The sequence below is a fragment of the Atta colombica genome, unplaced genomic scaffold (genome assembly GCF_001594045.1).
Source record: "Atta colombica isolate Treedump-2 unplaced genomic scaffold, Acol1.0 scaffold146, whole genome shotgun sequence".
Classification (NCBI taxonomy): Eukaryota; Metazoa; Arthropoda; class Insecta; order Hymenoptera; family Formicidae; genus Atta; species Atta colombica.
The window spans coordinates 508,579-526,535 of record NW_017259235.1 but is presented as its reverse complement, the minus strand read 5'-3'; the positions used below and the strand labels follow the sequence as shown (position 1 = coordinate 526,535).

Genomic DNA, 17,957 nt, shown 5'->3' with positions numbered 1-17,957 from the left:
TATATATATATATATATATATATATCGGTAGAGAAGGCAAAAGTGGAATTGGCGGGAGAAGAAACGACCTTGCTACTTTCCACGGCAAGGTTGCACTTAGGCCGTACGCATGCTATCATAACAGCTCAGGTTCACTGTACTGCATCATCGCCCGCAGACTGAGATATTACTATTTCCTTCGTCACGGTGTAACAGGTTGTGTCTCGATTAGCTTTTGCTTCTGTCTGAATGCACATCACATAAGTTGTAATTTTGAGTATTTACTTTCAAAAAATTCCCAAAGTAAGCTTTATATATAATATAATTTGCTAATGCAACTTATTACAGTAACAATTTTGAAAAGCTAATTTTGTAATTAGCTAATTTTGTAAAGCTAATTTTGTAATTTTGTAATTTTTTAATTACAAACATTCGATATAATATTGTCGGTATGTCCTCCAACTGTTTGGTTCTGAATAAAAAATAATAATCGCACGCCACTTATCCTTCATTATCCATAAAAAAATGCTTGATGAATCAAATCGAACGTCGTCCGCGCAAAGGACGTATAGACTCAAGGATCGGGAAATATACACTTATATTTTCTACCAATTTTCTATTATTACGGCGTTATCAGTGATGTTTGGCGACAAGGTTGACTATAGATTACTATTTCTTAAAACATGTTCCACGCAATTAACAAGCATCTGTGTCGAGAATTCCAATAATCGTTTTTAATTCGAGGCCGAGCTTCGTTTCACGTGTGAAGTTATTCGAATTGAAAAAAGTGATTTTTAAGATAAAAATCGAGAAAGCATCTACATATTATATGAGATTCAAAAAGATGTACTTCTAAAATTAATTATATTTTGAATTATATCAGATTTATAATTAATTCATAATAATGTATTTAATTTTTAAGGATCATGGAAATTAATGAACTATGTACGTTAAAGGAAAGAATATTCTTACATTATAATGCAAAAAGAGTGTCGTTGTGAAGGACATAATTATATATCTTCATTATTCTATAAAAAGCTCCTCTCTCTCTCTCTCCCTCTCTCTTTCTCTCTCTCTCTCTCTCTCTCTCTCTCTCTCTTCTTCTCTCTCTCACACTCAATTTGCAATCTTATCATCAATCTTTTTGATAAATGATAAGTCAAGTAATAATTTATTGCCTTTAATGGGGCGATCTCAAACTTGTCAAACTTGTTGGTACGGCTATTAATAACGACATTGAGTGACACTCAACCACTATTAATTAGATTATTGGCTCTTTATGATTGATTATCCAGACTAGTAAATTTTTTGTCCCATCATTTTCATAAACAATTTACCGTTAAATCTTTAAAGAATGAAAGAAGAAGAAGAAGGTGTGCAATAACTGTCAATAATTATAAAGTTAATTAATATAATCTGAGCGTTATTATGTTAATTTTTTCTGAAGGCCTTCTCTAAAGATGATAAAAATATTTTCGATAGTTAAAAAAAGTATACATTTTTGTTTTCTATTTCTTTATCGCACTAACATTTGCTATTAGAAGCATTTAGATTCGTAATGTCTCGATTTGATTTTTTACAGTTCATCTACAAATAAGCTAATTATTATCTATTTAATTAATCTTATTTATTTCTCAAATTTAAAACTCTTTTTCTAAACTGATAAACCCAAGAGTCGTAATATAAATATATGCTTAAGTAAGCGCGGTAGAGCCTTTTATGCTTGATCGAAGATCATGCAAAAATCAAATACTTATTACAACATTTAACTCACGATAAGCATTTGATTTCTGCATCTTCGATTGCGAACTTCCTTTATCTGTAGATATACCTTAGAGATGCAAGTTAAATATGTATACTATTTATAATAATCAGTACGTTAATGAACGCTTAATACTTTGTGAAGATATCGGATAGCGTTATCACCAATTTTCCCATTTTCAGATGCTCTAATAAAAGAAACGCAATACATACGATTCGATTTACATTTAACTCGAGTTATAATGATATAGAATGTCAATCATGATATTAGTGAAGGCAAACAAATTGAAAGACCAATTGCATCTAGATTACTTTATGTGATCAAAAATAGCAATTTTACTATGACGTGTTACTTCTCGAATGGTAATACAAGAACAATAATTAAATAGTTTCACGTATTTGAATGTTTGAGACTTATGAAAGATTCGATATATAAATTCTATCGGCATTGCGCCGCATGAAAGAGAAAGAAAGAGAGAGAGAGGGGGGGACAGGAGGGAAAAAAGGAAGCTAGTTAATTCCGCGATGTCGATTCTTACCAGTCGAGATATCCATCGGCGAAGGGCGGGTTAATTGCACGACAAACCACGGAGATACGCTGGACACGTTGTCCTTGAAATGTGTCCGAGGCTGCGAGTTCGTTTAGATTTAATTCCCTGAAGTAGCAACAACAGCAGCAATAGCAACATCAGCAGCAGCAGCAGCAGCAGCAGCAGCAGCAGCAACAGCAGCAGCAGCAGGTGGTAGACCTGTTTGAAACGGTTTATAAATAAACCATGTTACCCTCTTAACAGCCTATCATTACTTGCGCGCATCTTCGAACCGTCTGGCATTTATATCCGCTGCTTAGGGTATCCGTTTACACTTTGATAGTAAACGATAGTAACAGCCGAATGGCTTCTCATTATGCTTTATGCACGCAGCGATGCGCCGTGCAACAAAATGTATCTGCAATATGTATCTGCAATACTTTACGATAGACAACGTGGAATCTTGCGCAACGTTAATTGCCCATAAAAGAAATGAATAAGGAATAAATGCACATTGTAGTTGTAACAATAAATGACAGGATTAAACTAAAATACTTATTGGTAATAACCAAAGGATACAAATTACTCTCATATTACAAAATACAATTTCTCTGTAAAATGAATCATTATAACTAGCAAATAAAAATTTCTTTTTTCGATTAAACTAAACTTTATTTTCTTTGGAATTTGCATTTAATAGATATATATATCACAAACAAATGTTTTATATGTATATATATATCTACACACACACACACACGCGCGCGCGCGCGCACGCACACACACAGACGCGCACACCTATAAAACTAAGCGCGGTTAAGTTCTATTGATGTTTTTTCTGATCTATTATTTATTTTGCACTAGCATTGATGTTCAGCATGCAAAATAGATTGCATGCTCTTTCGCATAATCGTAAACACACCTGTGATTGAAAGCAATGACCACGTGGAATAATCTTGATTAGCATTCAGCGAACGATCAACGGTGTAAACGGAGCCGGACAACAATCGCGCCATAAAATGTTTCATTCAACGCTGCGGAAATTTCTCCAAGCATACCGTTTTATAATGTAGGTTATTCACACAAATTTAATGTGATAATTTAACAAAATATCAGCTGCATCAATTGTAGCGTACATCGCATAAAGTTTAAAAATTTAAATATTTTATATCCGCAATCCATATTAAAGAAAATTTAATCTTTATATTTAAAAAAAAAATTTTTTTTTTCGTGAAATCGCACGATCAAATTTAATATGTATTAAATATGTATTAAATACGCTGTTAAATGTGATCTAAAGATTGCAAAAATATGAAATAAATTGTATGAAACAAATTTTGCAACGCACGATTGGCATTGACAATGAATTTACAATCTGAACATGACACGATAAAGTTATGGATATACGATAAAATTATGTCTTCTGCAAGAAGACATAATTTGATGTTATGTGGTTATCGCGTAATAACATTCTTTTCACTAAACGAAAAGAAAAGATCATCAAACGAGATTGAAACAGGTTTAAATTATCCTCTATATAGAATATTACCGCGTATCTCGTTTCAGTAATAAAACTTTTTATTTTTGTTTGAATGTTAATTAATGGTAATTAATATTTAACAAAAAATTAGAATTAATAATAAACTATATCTCTATATCATCGCCTATAGCGACTTATGCTAGCATTTCCTGTTGATAGATCTCACAATTAATTTCTCACCGTTGCTCGTAGTTTCCATCTTGATAAACAGTAGCGAACTGCATATATATATTCATCAATAGAGCTGCAGATAGTTGAAGAGATAAGATGCATATGATGACGTTTTTTGATGGAAGCTTTAACATGCTTTAAGTTGCGCTCTTATCGAATAAATTATTAAACAGAAGTGGATAGTCTTCGAAATAGCAGGGTCAATAACCAAGATAGTTAACATACACAGTTAGACTTATAAATTGTTCGGCAAAAAAAACTAACACTTCTTCTGAATCTAAATATAATTTATTTAATAAATAAATTGTGATTATGTCATCATGTTTTTATTTAATCAAATAAAAATAACATAAAAAGATCACAAGATTAAAATTATTGTGAACTGTTCTTCCAAATTCAGTTCCTTAGATTTCATCTATGTAATATATATATATATATATATATATATATATATATATGCATGTATATATGTAAATAATGTAACAGTTCTGTTAATGGATAAAATGAATAAATATGGATAATAAGTATGGTACATTCAAATTTTCATGTTAATATAGACATCGTTAATATAAATAACATGCTCATTTCAAAAATCAGATCATGATTTATTTATAATACAATGAAAAGTTAATGAAAGTATTATAAAGTTGAGAAAAAACTTTCAATTAAAAAATTAAAACTCTTTAACTGTCGATAATTAATAGAAAAAAGTTTTCGCTTATTAAGCAAACTATGATGATAATTTGCTTAATAATATTTGCGAAATTTATCTTTGATTCTTCATTAAAAATGTACTTTAAGAAATTGTACTTTAAGAAATATTATCAGTTTCTTTATTTTAACAAAATTTTTGCATTATAATGATTAATAATTTTATTATGTTTCTGATTATAGATAAGTTGAATATATAAACACAAAAGATGTGGAAAGTTCAACCGATTTTGAGCATTTTCACGATTTTGCTCATAATAAAATTTACAAAAGCTGGTAAGAATTATTTATGTACTTTTTCAATAAATTAGACCGCATTGTGAATATTAGACCGCATTGTGAATATACAAATAAATATTAAATAAATATTAAATAATATTTCAATGTGGATTTATATACATAGTTCTATAACTGAACGGGCGCCGAAATAATTTCGATTTCGAATACATGTTAAACTGAAACTGAGATAGTAATATCATAAATTAAATTGACTTTAATGATACTGATGCTAATAAGTATCTTAAAAAGCTATAAATAATTTATTGCAAAAAATTATAGAACTGAATATGTATAGAAATTCACAAAATATTATTTAAGTATTAAATGTGCTTAATCTTTCTTTATTTTCATCTTAATTTATTTTTAAAAAATTAATAAAAGATAAATTGTAAATAAAAGATAATTTGTAATATGTAAAAATTATATGATAATATTTAGTCAATTAAGGCCAACTTAAATTTGAGTGTTTATTAATGTTATTGAATTGCAGATTATTACGAGTATAATCAAGATCAATATCGACAAAGCAATGCTCCTTTTAAATGTATAGAAGAAGGTTATCATCCCGATCCGCATGACTGCAGAGTTTACTATAGATGTGTAGATTGGGGCAACGGCAGTCCGCTGACGACCTTCAAATTTGAATGCGGAGTAGGCACAGTGTTCTCGAAGGATAAGGGAGATATTTGTACGCATCCAGAAGATAGTGGTCGACCTGAATGTGGCAACTCCGAGAATGAACTCGATTCAAATGTACAAGATCCTCCTCCTACATGGGCAACAACAATACGAACAACTATGTGGTCACAATCAACTATGATACAGTCCCCAATAACTAAACCATCTACAATCACAACTGAAGTTGCGACAACAATAAAAAAACCGGAAACAACAATACTACCATCACTAACAAATCGACCACCTACAGACGAACCGGAGAATAACGTTATTAATTGTCAAAATGAATATCAAAAATGTACACAAGAAGGATTTTTAGCCGATACTTGTAATTGCAAAAAATTCTACAGATGCGTAAATGAAGGTTATGGAAGGTTTACAAAATATGAGTTTAAGTGTGGCGAGGAAACTGTTTGGGATCCAGAAATTCAAGCATGTAATCACGCTTGGGCTGTTACAAGGAAAGACTGTAGGCAAAACTTGGAAAGTGGGAATAATAATGGACAATGGAATGGTGATACTGGTCCAGGACAACCTGGAGATCCAAATAGTCAACCAGGACAACCTGGAGATCCAAATGGCCAACCAGGACAACCTGGAGATCCAAATGGTCAACCAGGACAACCTGGAGATCCAAATGGTCAACCAGGATCACCGGGTAGCCCAGGCTCTCCGGGATACCCAGGGACACCAGGTTCTCCAGGCTCGCCGGGATATCCGGGGACACCAGGTTCTCCAGGCTCTTCAGGTTCACCGGGTAGTCCAGGCTCTCCGGGATATCCAGGAACACCGGATTCTCCAGGCTCTCCGGGATATCCGGGGACACCAGGTTCTCCAGGCTCTCCGGGTAGTCCAGGCACTCCAGGATACCCAGGAACATCGGGTTCTTCAGGCTCTCCGGGATATCCGGGGACACCGGGTTCTCCAGGCATTTCAGGTTCGCCGGATAGACCAGGCTCTCCGGGATATCCGGGAACATCACCGGGTTCTCCAGGTACTCCGGGTTCTCCGGATAGTCCAGGTTCTCCGGGATATCCGGGGACATCGGGTTCTTCAGGCTCTCCGGGATACCCAGGATCACCGGGTTCTCCAGGCTTTCCAGGATATCCGGGAACATCACCAGGTTCTCCAGGCACTCCGGGTTCTCCGGGTAGTCCAGGTTTTCCGGGATACCCAGGAACACCGGGTTCTCCAGGCACTCCAGGTTCGCCGGGTAGTCCAGCCTCTCCGGGATACCCAGGAACACCGGGTTCTCCAGGAACTCCAGGTTCTCCGGGTAGTCCAGGCTCTCCGGGATACCCGGGGACACCGGGTTCTCCAAGTTCGCCAGGATATCCAGGGACACCGGGTTCTCCAGGCACTCCAGGTTCGCCAGGTAGTCCAGGCTCTCCGGGATATCCGGGGACACCAGGTTCTCCAGGCTCTCCGGGATATCCGGGGGCACCGGGTTCTCCAGGCACTCCAGGTTCGCCGGGTAGTCCAGGCTCTCCGGGACACCCAGAAACACCGGGTTCTCCAGGTTCTCCGGGATATCCGGGAACACCGGGTTCTCCAGGCACTCCAGGTTCGCCGGGTAGTCCAGGCTCTCCGGGACACCCAGAAACACCGGATTCTCCAGGCTCTCCGGGATATCCGGGGACACCGAGTTCTCCAGGCACTCCAGGTTCGCCGGGTAGTCCAGGCTCTCCGGGACACCCAGGAACACCGGGTTCTCCAGGAACTCCAGGTTCTCCGGGTAGTCCAGGCTCTCCGGGATACCCGGGGACACCGGGTTCTCCAGGCTCGCCAGGATATCCAGGGACACCGGGTTCTCCAGGCACTCCAGGTTCGCCAGGTAGTCCAGGCTCTCCGGGATATCCGGGGACACCAGGTTCTCCAGGCTCTCCGGGATATCCGGGGGCACCGGGTTCTCCAGGCACTCCAGGTTCGCCGGGTAGTCCAGGCTCTCCGGGACACCCAGAAACACCGGGTTCTCCAGGTTCTCCGGGATATCCGGGAACACCGGGTTCTCCAGGCACTCCAGGTTCGCCGGGTAGTCCAGGCTCTCCGGGACACCCAGAAACACCGGATTCTCCAGGCTCTCCGGGATATCCGGGGACACCGAGTTCTCCAGGCACTCCAGGTTCGCCGGGTAGTCCAGGCTCTCCGGGACACCCAGGAACACCGGGTTCTCCAGGCTCTCCGGGATACCCAGGAACACCGGGTTCTTCAGGCTCTCCGGGATATCCGGGGACACCAGGTTCTTCAGGCACTCCAGGTTCGCCGGGTAGTCCAGGCTCTTCGGGACACCCAGGAACACCGGGTTCTCCAGGCTCTCCGGGATATCCGGGAACACCGGGTTCTCCAGGCTCTTCGGGATACCCAGGAACACCGGGTTCTCCAGGCTCTCCGGGATATCCGGGGACACCGGGTTCTCCAGGCATTCCAGGTTCGTCGGGTAGTCCAGGCTCTCCGGGACACCCAGAGACACCGGGTTCTTCGAGCAGTCCAAACATTCCTGGATCTCCTGAAAATTCAGATTCACCGAATTCATCTGTTAATCAACCATCAACAGGTATGATAATCTAAAATATTATATATGTGTATACTATAGTTTCACTATTAGTATAAACAAAATCTTATTTTAGGTATTTGTACAGTAGAAGGCTTTTTCTCTGATCCACAAGATTGTCACAAGTTTTATCGATGTGTCGATAACGGCATGTCCTCTTTTATAAAATACGACTTTCAATGTGGTGCTGAAACTGTTTGGGATTCGTCCATTCAGAGTTGCAATTATGCTTATGCTGTACCGCATTGCAATCAGGCAAATGGTGCAATTACAGATAAACCTGACACATCGCTAAATGAAATAAATAGTACAATTGGATCAGATACAAGCAAATTACCATCGCAATCTTCTGAAAGCTCAACTTTCTTACCGACCTCTTCAAAACCAGAGATACAATCTTCGGCTCAACCTGATAGCACTACCGATAATCCCATTGCACCATCTCAGACGACGTCAACTTCTTATTTACCACCTAGTAGTACATACTCGTCGACAAAAGTTACCGAATCTGTTTCTTATGTTCCTCCTGCATCACAAACGACTACATCTGTATCTTATTTGCCACCCTCGACTACCAGCGAAATATCTGAATCTACACCCGAATCTATTTCATATTTGCCACCTGATATTAGTACAACTACTTTGCCAAGTTCCGCTTCGTCAGCTGCATCTTCATCTCAGAATGAAAAATACAAATGCACTAAAGAAGGTTTCTTTCCGGATCCTGATAAGTGCGAAAAATTCTATCGTTGCGTTCAAGACCAATCCGGATATCAAAAATACGAATTTAAGTGCAGTCCTGGCACAGCATGGGATCAATTAATACAAACGTGTAATTATATTGCTAAAGTAGCTTCATGTTCATCAGGTAGCAATGAAATCGATCAAGGCCTTGATTCCAGTACTCCTCCATCTGAACTCCCTGCCATGAGTAGTTCCACAACTGTTTCTAATCAAACAATTACGACTACATCTCCAATTCCAATTTCTACCGATAGCACTACAACTGCCAGTACTCCAAATGAAACATCAGACAAAACAGAATCATCATCGACAACAAGTACTATCACAACCGTTAGTAGTGAAAATTCCGCTTCAGAAAAACCAGAAGAGATTCAAATGCCTGGTTCTAGTACAGAAAGTTCATCCGAATCCTCATCTGAAACTACTTCTGAATCAAATGAAGGATCATCTTCATCTACATCAGAGTCACATGCACCAGATTGTGCGATACAAAAGCCGAGCGACGCAATAGTATGCAATAACGAAGGATTTTATCCGCATCCAACTAAGTGCAATGAATTCTATCGCTGCGTCAATAATAGTAATGGTTTCAATGTATATCATTTTAACTGCCCACTAGGCACTATTTTTGATTCTAGCATCAATGTATGTAATTATCCTAAATCTGTTTATCCTGCAAAAGATTGTACGACTGGAAATACTTCAAGCAATGTAGAATCGACAACTCAATCCGGAACACCTGAACAATCGACATCAGAGGGAACTACTACTGTAGCTGCACAGAGCGTAACTCAGCAAACAGAAGAAAGTACAACTACAACGACTGAGCTTAGTATGTCTACTTCAGAAGAAAGCGCTCCTACTTCTACAGAATCAATGACATCAAATATACCGGAGAGTAGCGAAAGTATGATAGAGTCTACGACTGAATCCACTATTGCCACTACAGAAACCCCTATCGATTCTAACACTTCTGAACAAAGTAGCAAGGCTACAACAACTGAAGCTGCTGCTTCCACAGAATCCGGAACGTCTACGACCGAGTCTCAAGAACAGTCTACGGAATCCCAAGAACAATCGACAACCGAAGAATCGCAGGAACAATCAACAACAGAGTCAAAAGAACCATCTACTACAGAAACTCAAGAACAATCAACGACCGAATTACAGGAACAATCCACGACAGAATCTCAAGAACAAACAACGACTGAATCATCAGAATCGACAACAGCAGAACAAGGAGCACCTTGTTCTGTAGGCAATTTAACTGACGATCAAATAATTCTAGTTTGTCCCACTGGCTTCCGAAGGCATCCGAAACATTGTAATCTATTCTATCAATGTTCTTCCGAAGACAACATGGAAATAAAGATTCTCGTATTGAGTTGTCCCGAAAATACCATTTTTGATGAGAAAAAGATTCAATGTGTACCCGAAAGTGAAAGCAGTCAGCCATGCATGGGAACCAAGACAAGCGCCAGATTTTATAGAAGATTAGAAGATCATGCTTTATCACCTGTAAGTATTTTCAATAAGCAACTAAATACAGACTTATAACAAAAATATTCATTGCAAAATGTTTTTTTCAATTTTAGGTAAAAGTATCGTCAAATCAACTTTGTCCGCAAGAAGGACATTTTCCTTATCAACAAGGTTGCAGCAATACTTTTTACAAGTGTAAACGCGATGTCCGAAACAGTTTACAGGGATACCTCTATAAATGTCCCGAAAACTTTGTTTATTGGTCGGTCTCCAGAAGATGCGAACGTGTGACACGTCTCCCAATGTGTTCGCATTTGTCGTACAGAGACAAAATTGACTGGAATGATCGATGGCAAATACCGATCGAAGCTTTTAATCTTTCCGCCAGAAAGTTCTCTTGATTACTTAATGATATTTCCTATATTCTACACTTTTAGTAAATACGAGTTGCAAATTTGTCATAATAATATCTACAGAAAACATATATATTTTTTTAAATTAATTATCATTCTTGATGAAAATTTGGAGTAATTGAATATACAGGAAAAATTAGCAAAATTATAATATTAGCAAATTAATAATGGATTATTAAAAATAAATATGCTAGAGTAATTGCATACTTAAATGAATGATTAATACAATGTGTGTATGATGTGTTTGTTTATCTTTTTATAAGTTATAAAACATTCCTAAAATAATATTCTAATTAAACTTTTTGCTTCTAATGCAAAGAGTTATTTTTGCTAGTGCAAAAATATGTATGTATTATTAATTTCCAATAATTTACAATACTTTTACATTATTTAACAACATGGCTACGGAAGATCTCGATTAAAAATTTAATAATAGATCTTCGGCAGTCGTCTTGAATGAATTATTGTCAAACTGCCATTACGCAATTTTTAGTCAGTAATAGTTATGATAGTGAGTCTATTAATAATTATTGACAAATGTCAGTAACTTTACAATATGATGAATATGTGAATATGTGAATTGAGTACAAGAACAAATTTTCATTATAGAATTGGGGGATTATTTATTTTTGTTAACATATTATGTAATTCAGATTATTATTATTTCGTTATCACTAAATATCAAATGAAATAAAATATATATAAAAGAAAATATATTTGCAAAAATAAATAATTTCCAATTTTCATAGAATTATCATTCAGTATATTATTTTCAATTGCTAGTATTTGATACTGGGGATACTGGGGATGGTTGCGGGACTTGTATGCAATATTCTGATTGTAATTTTAACGCAATATGCTATTTTATATTTATTAATTGAATTTCATATCTCATAGAAAATATTCATAAAAGACACATCATTTAAAAATGTAGAATTTTGCTAAATGTGGCAGCTAGTTGTTTAGGATATACTGTGTAGAAATATTCATGCGCAATGTACACGCGTTTTGTATATATATCTTGACAAGTAATTTCTTGTAAGAAGTCAATGCTTTCTCACGAAGTATTCTAATGCATTTATCAAGTATTTATAGTATATGAATAAATTAAGATCAATACTTGTTCACAATTCTGTGACGTTTGCATGTTTATATTTGATCTCTATAAATTTGTATTAATAAAAATAGTATGTGTGTGATAAGAATATCGATATTTTATTTTCCCGTCCTCTTACGTCAAAATACTTTTTAGTTTAAAATTTTGCTTAACATTTCTTCTAAATATACATTTATATATGTATTTCACCAATCACCATCAATGAGAATAAAAAAATATTCAATAATATTAAAATCACTTTTCTTTGTACATGAGTATGAAAAATTAGAGTTCAAAAAATTTTACTCTATATTAATAATGTGTCTTCCCCAGCCATGATAGAAACTATCATGGCTAGAATAAGAAGTAATAAATAATCATTAATAATATATCGAGATAAAAAACAATTTTATGTAGACAGAAAATGATACTTATCCCAAGATTGCTTCGCCAGTGCCTGATCGATGTCTCACCCAGATCTCCTCACAGGACACTCGCGAAAAACACTCGCGAATAATATATAGTATATAATATAATAGTTAATTAATTATTATTAATAAAAATCTATCGCACAACACTACCCAGCAAATGAGAATGGATTAAAATGGATTGAAATTTTTTTCTACCCGAATACATATTTTAAAGCGAATATTTTTTTTGGATTTAATTGGATTCAATTAGATTCAATTGGATGCAATTGGGTTGAAAAACTACATTTCCTATTCAAAATTTTGAATTAAATGATATTCACAATTGTATGTTGTATGCAGAAAAAGCTAATATTTTTAGAAAGGCATAGAGATATGCTCTATGCAATTTCTATAAATGAATAAAAATGCAATTGAAAAGCATTAATTTAAAATTCGTGAATGAATATTTTTGAAAATCTGAATCTATTTCAATTCATTCTCATTTGCTGGATAGTTTCCCTCTTGGGAAATTATTTTTACACATAGAGTATGATTTTGTTCAAGTATCTAAAAATTTAGTTACACACATTAGATATTTTTAAACACTTAGGAGAAATCATTCTTTTCGAGTATATCTTCAAAGTACCTGAGCCTTCCCATTTCGCCAAGATCATACCCGTCCGGGAGGAAAAATATCATCTGAAATATACAAAATTATTTATTACTATACAATCAATTCACTTGTAAAAATGAAAATGGTGATTACATTATGTCAGTTCGTCACTATTGCGAAATAATTATTTAGGGCAGATAAAAAGAATATGTGTATATATAAATCTCTTATATTATTTATTGTTTTAATTTATCTGTAAAATATATATTATATATAATATTTGTAAAATATCAATCAAATGGATCACAGATTAATAAGAAAGAGAAACATTCTTTCTAATATCGGCTAATGTATTATATCATTCCCGGTAAAATAATCGTAAAAAATTTAATTTTTATACGCAATATCACGAAAGATGTTTGAAACGAGAAATTTATTAAATTATTATTAATTACACAAAGACTCTAGCTGTATTATTTTTGTGCGAAAATATCGTCGCGTAAAATTTGTATAAGAATATTAAGTTGCATTTTTTGTAACTTGTATGCAATATCACATTTGATTGATTTTAAAGTAAATTATTGAAAATTATATTCAATCAAAAGAAAAATTTTATGTTAATAAATATTGTTTACATTTTGGACAAACTCTCTGCTAATTTTACCGATAGTGTGAAAATGGATACAGTTATGTAGTACCCATTTCGAAAATGAATATACTGGCGGTAGTATACGGGCGATTTCGACGAAAAAGACCAAGCTGGCGCCCTCTTTTCTTCTTTTTCCTTTCTATATCATGGATTCAAAAAAAAAAGGTACTTTCTCACATTTTTCTCTGCTACGGCGCATTATGCAATAGCACTCTCTTAGCTTCGGCATGCGCGCCTCGACGATAAGTCCGGATCTACAATAGATGTTTTAAACCTTAAACCTTAAGAAATTGACCAAGTCGAATGTGAAGAGACTAATTGATTGTGATTCGTCCATTCCTTATCGCTTAAGGTTTAAAAATCTATTATAGATCCAGGATAATGGAGGAGTATTCAACCAATAGATACATATATGTCCATATCCATAGTCAGACTTTATACTTTATCTTTAAATTTATCTTTAGATGCTCAGCAGCCAATGAAATAATTCGCAGAGTCTAAAAATAAATTTAAGGAAGCCTTAAAGCCTGAATACGAGTATTAATGCTCATTTCCACCAACGTAGATTAACTTTAATCTCGGTTCAAATTAGAAATGAGATTAGACATTGAAGATTAAAGTCTGGTTCATACCTTGATGGAAAAATAGAAAGCGGTAAAAGCGGAAGCCAATCAGAACTTGTGGACAGGACAGACAAGCGAAATGTATCGCCTACTACTGCGAGTTCTGATTGGCTTCCGCTTTTTCGTCAAGGTGTGAACCTAGCCTGATTGAAGATTGAAAGATTGAAATTTAACCAATCAAAACAATAGAAGCTAAAATTCCTCTGTTCTCATTGGTAAAAATTTCAATCATCAATTTCAATCTTCTGTGTATATAGTCAGAGGTATATAGTCAATGTATATAGTCAGATCGATTATGGATTTTGAAAGAAGGTGAAAATTACAAAAGTGAACAAAGATTACTAGGTATTGATCAATTAAATTATGAATACTCTCACTATGAATTTGCTCACTTTTTCACTTCGTTTGAAGATACAGGCTGTGGTCAGAGTCTCGTTATAAATGTTTTGATGAACCAATTAGAAGAAAGAATTTTACAAATTGGCAATTAAAAATCGTTTCAATATCATGTTGACCATATCCACACAATCGACCCCCTGATTCCGGCCTTACTCTTCGTTTTTTTCTAATCTTTAGAATTAAAAAAAGTCGAAGAGTAAGTTGAACCGAGATTAAAATTAGTCTACATTAGTGGCATAAATCGGACAAAAAGTTAACCTGAGGATTAATTCTGTATCTTGAAATGAGGTTATTAGAATACTAATAATTTCATTAGTCAACATCTAGTAAATTTGCTCACTTTTGTAATTTTCACTTTGTTTGGAAATATAGAATCGATCCCTTGCTCGATTGTCACGTCGGCAGTTAGCCAATTCAATACTGAACTTCCTGATTTTTGAAAAATGAATCTATATCCACTGAACTTTCGGAACAAGTCCAACATAAAATCCAATATAAAATATCAGTGAACAGTGATATGAAAATGGAAACTGTTAGTAAGTCTGATGTTCAAGCATTCCTACGGAAATTAAACAATTGGACAATGAATTATGAATTTAATCAACCACCTTCACCAAATATAAGATATAAATATATGACATCGACAAAAAGTACAGTGGCAAGGATAGCTATACAATTGTTAACTCAGCCAGCTTTTTATACACAAGTAAATTGTCAGGTCTTTGTTATAAGATTCTATTTTTACAACTTTAATTTTTGACTTAGTGGAAAAATGCATACATACTAGTCACTATGAATGGCTGCGGTCGGAACCAATCGGAACGTGGTATAGGAAAATAGCCGGTTTCGAACGTGACAGCAGCATTAATGTTGCGCGATTCACGGTTATTTACATTTCGTTAAGAATTGTTGTGTCGACAATTTGAATGAAGATTACTCTTGTTTTTATGGAAACAAAAAAATTTTATAAAAAATGATTTCAGTAATTATATTTTATAGGACATTATTAAATTAATTAAAATATCAAACTTTAATTTTATAGAGTAGAATTGTGTTTCTAACCTATTATCTAAAAATCTACTTCTATATCGCGAATAAATTTTTTAGGTGTGTGATACTCTGAGAATCCTTCATTTGCCTCCGCAACTTTCTGATGACCGGCGCGATGCATTATTACAGAGATATGGTGCGACCAAGACCAAAACGATACGACCATCCAGCAAGTACACAATCACTTTTGCCAAATTCCTGTCCCAACAATTTGCAGCAGAAGCATTGCTGCGTCTGCATCAGTTAAATGTCAGAGGACAATATCTATCGGTTGAATATGCTAAGAAATCTATACCCACTGAACTTTCGGAGCAAGGCATTCAACATAAAATATCAGTGAACAGTGATATGAAAATGGAAACTGTTAGTAAGTCTGATGTTCAAGCATTCCTACGGAAATTAAACAATTGGACAATGAATTATGAATTTAGTCAACCACCTCCACCAAATATAAGATATAAATATATGACACCGACAAAAAGTACAGTGGCAAGGATAGCTATACAATTGTTAACTCAGCCAGCTTTTTATACACAGGTAAATTGTCAGGTCTTTGTTACAAGATTCTATTTTTATACAACTTTAATTGACATTATTGCAGCTGTACATGTATTTGTAGGTATTACACTTGATGAATAAGATGAATCTACCTCCTCCTTTTGAAGAATTGGAAATGGAATTTCCTATGCTTAGGGAAGTGTATAATATGGAGAAATACAAAGGTATCTAAAAACAGAAACTACAATTGACAGTCAATGTAATGTTACAAATGCTTTAAATGAAAGCATTTTTTGATTGCTCAATTAGTAAAACTTATCTAATTGATTAATCAATGCTACAAAGCATTTATAACGAGACTTTAATCAGAATAATGAACAATAATCAGAAAAAAATTAAATTCTTTCTGTTTAGATATATTCCCTGAGCGAGTGAATGAAGAGGGATCAGAGGAAGAAGAGTCCGAATTAGAATCAGATGGAGAAGGTAATACTCGACCTCTGGAAGTAATCCCTGTTAAAAGAAAAAGGCCACAATCTACAAAACGTATAAAAATTCCAAAGTTTGTGAACCCTGCTAAACATATTGTGATACCTTCATCAACGCAAAAAGTGCTCAAGCCAGAAGATATGTTCGAATCTATTCAACGCGGAGAAACTAAAAATCTCAAGATTGAGTTAAAAACTCTCGACAAATCATTGGAAACAACATATGGTAATCGAGACAGTACTGTAACCATAGATGGTGGATTTGGTTTAATATTCCCAGCTAATAAAACTATTGAAGATGCAAAAAACAGTGAAGAGAATGCAGAAATGCCAAAAAATAAATTTATAACTTCAGAGGAATTGGCGACTAATAAGATCTCTGCTAACGATCAGAGATTGCTTCCAGTGTTCAAAAATTATCACCCGGGCAAACCCTCCAATCGCCTCTACATAAAAAATCTTACAAAGCAAGTCGAAATGAAGGATCTACATTATATTTATGAAAGATATGTTATTGCAGGATTAAAAGATGCCGAAAATAAGTGAGTATTTTGCTAGTATTATTGTTGCTATTTATAATTTATGTTGTCTTATAATTTCTTGATTGATATCTGTATTCTAGATATGATGTACGTCTTATGCAAGAAGGCAGAATGAAAGGACAAGCGTTTATCACTTTACAAAATACTGTACAGGCAAAAATGGCTCTCGAAGAAACGAATGGATATATATTAAAAGATAAACCTATGGTTGTGCAATTTGCCAAAACTAGTAAAAGTTAATATATACTTCTTTAATCTAATCTTAACTTATTTCATATCGTAATTAAAATGTTAATTTAAAGATTTTGCTTAGAAAACAAATTGTAATAAACATTACAAATGCCCTTGCATCAGACTTAAAGTAGTTCTACGTTTTATTCAACAATTAACAATACCTAATTTGTTTCATTTGAGTAAGCATCCAACATCATTTAAAATGTAAACTTTGGTAACGACTTATATTTAAAGAATAACAAATCTTGCGATTCTTTAAAAGTCTCCATTGCAATTTATCTAAGCTAATAAATGTTAGAGGAACGGGACGAAAATATAATTGAACCAGAATGTCGATTAATATTTGTTTAAAGCTTTTAAGTAGTCACCACAGCCACATTGAATCGTGACATCAGAAGCGAGAAATGATATGTTAATTTTTATTACATGCCATTTATAAATACAGACAATTTGAATAAAACAAAATGATGAGATTGCTTTAAAACATTTGCAAAAATGGACAAAAACTGTGTTTAT

General features: G+C 34.9%; 2 protein-coding genes across 2 annotated transcripts in view; both read left to right on the top strand.

The window, feature by feature from the left end:
- Positions 1-10,827, top strand: part of LOC108685090 (flocculation protein FLO11-like) — a 23,223-nt gene extending 12,396 nt beyond the window's left edge. Inside the window, exons 2-6 of the mRNA XM_018189729.1 lie at positions 5,462-7,096; positions 7,349-7,433; positions 8,136-8,203; positions 8,277-10,462; positions 10,540-10,827. Of these exons, the coding sequence (XP_018045218.1) occupies positions 5,462-7,096; positions 7,349-7,433; positions 8,136-8,203; positions 8,277-10,462; positions 10,540-10,827 (4,262 nt within the window). The remainder of the gene's footprint in view (positions 1-5,461; positions 7,097-7,348; positions 7,434-8,135; positions 8,204-8,276; positions 10,463-10,539) is intronic.
- Positions 10,828-15,510: 4,683 nt separating this feature from the next.
- LOC108685128 (RNA-binding protein 40) lies at positions 15,511-17,571 on the top strand. Its single transcript, XM_018189784.1, has 5 exons — positions 15,511-15,611; positions 15,737-16,216; positions 16,299-16,401; positions 16,592-17,207; positions 17,288-17,571. Exons 1-5 carry the CDS (start codon positions 15,603-15,605, stop codon positions 17,445-17,447), a joined length of 1,368 nt encoding a protein of 455 aa, XP_018045273.1. The 5' UTR covers positions 15,511-15,602; the 3' UTR covers positions 17,448-17,571.
- The last annotated feature ends 386 nt before the right edge of the window (positions 17,572-17,957 follow it).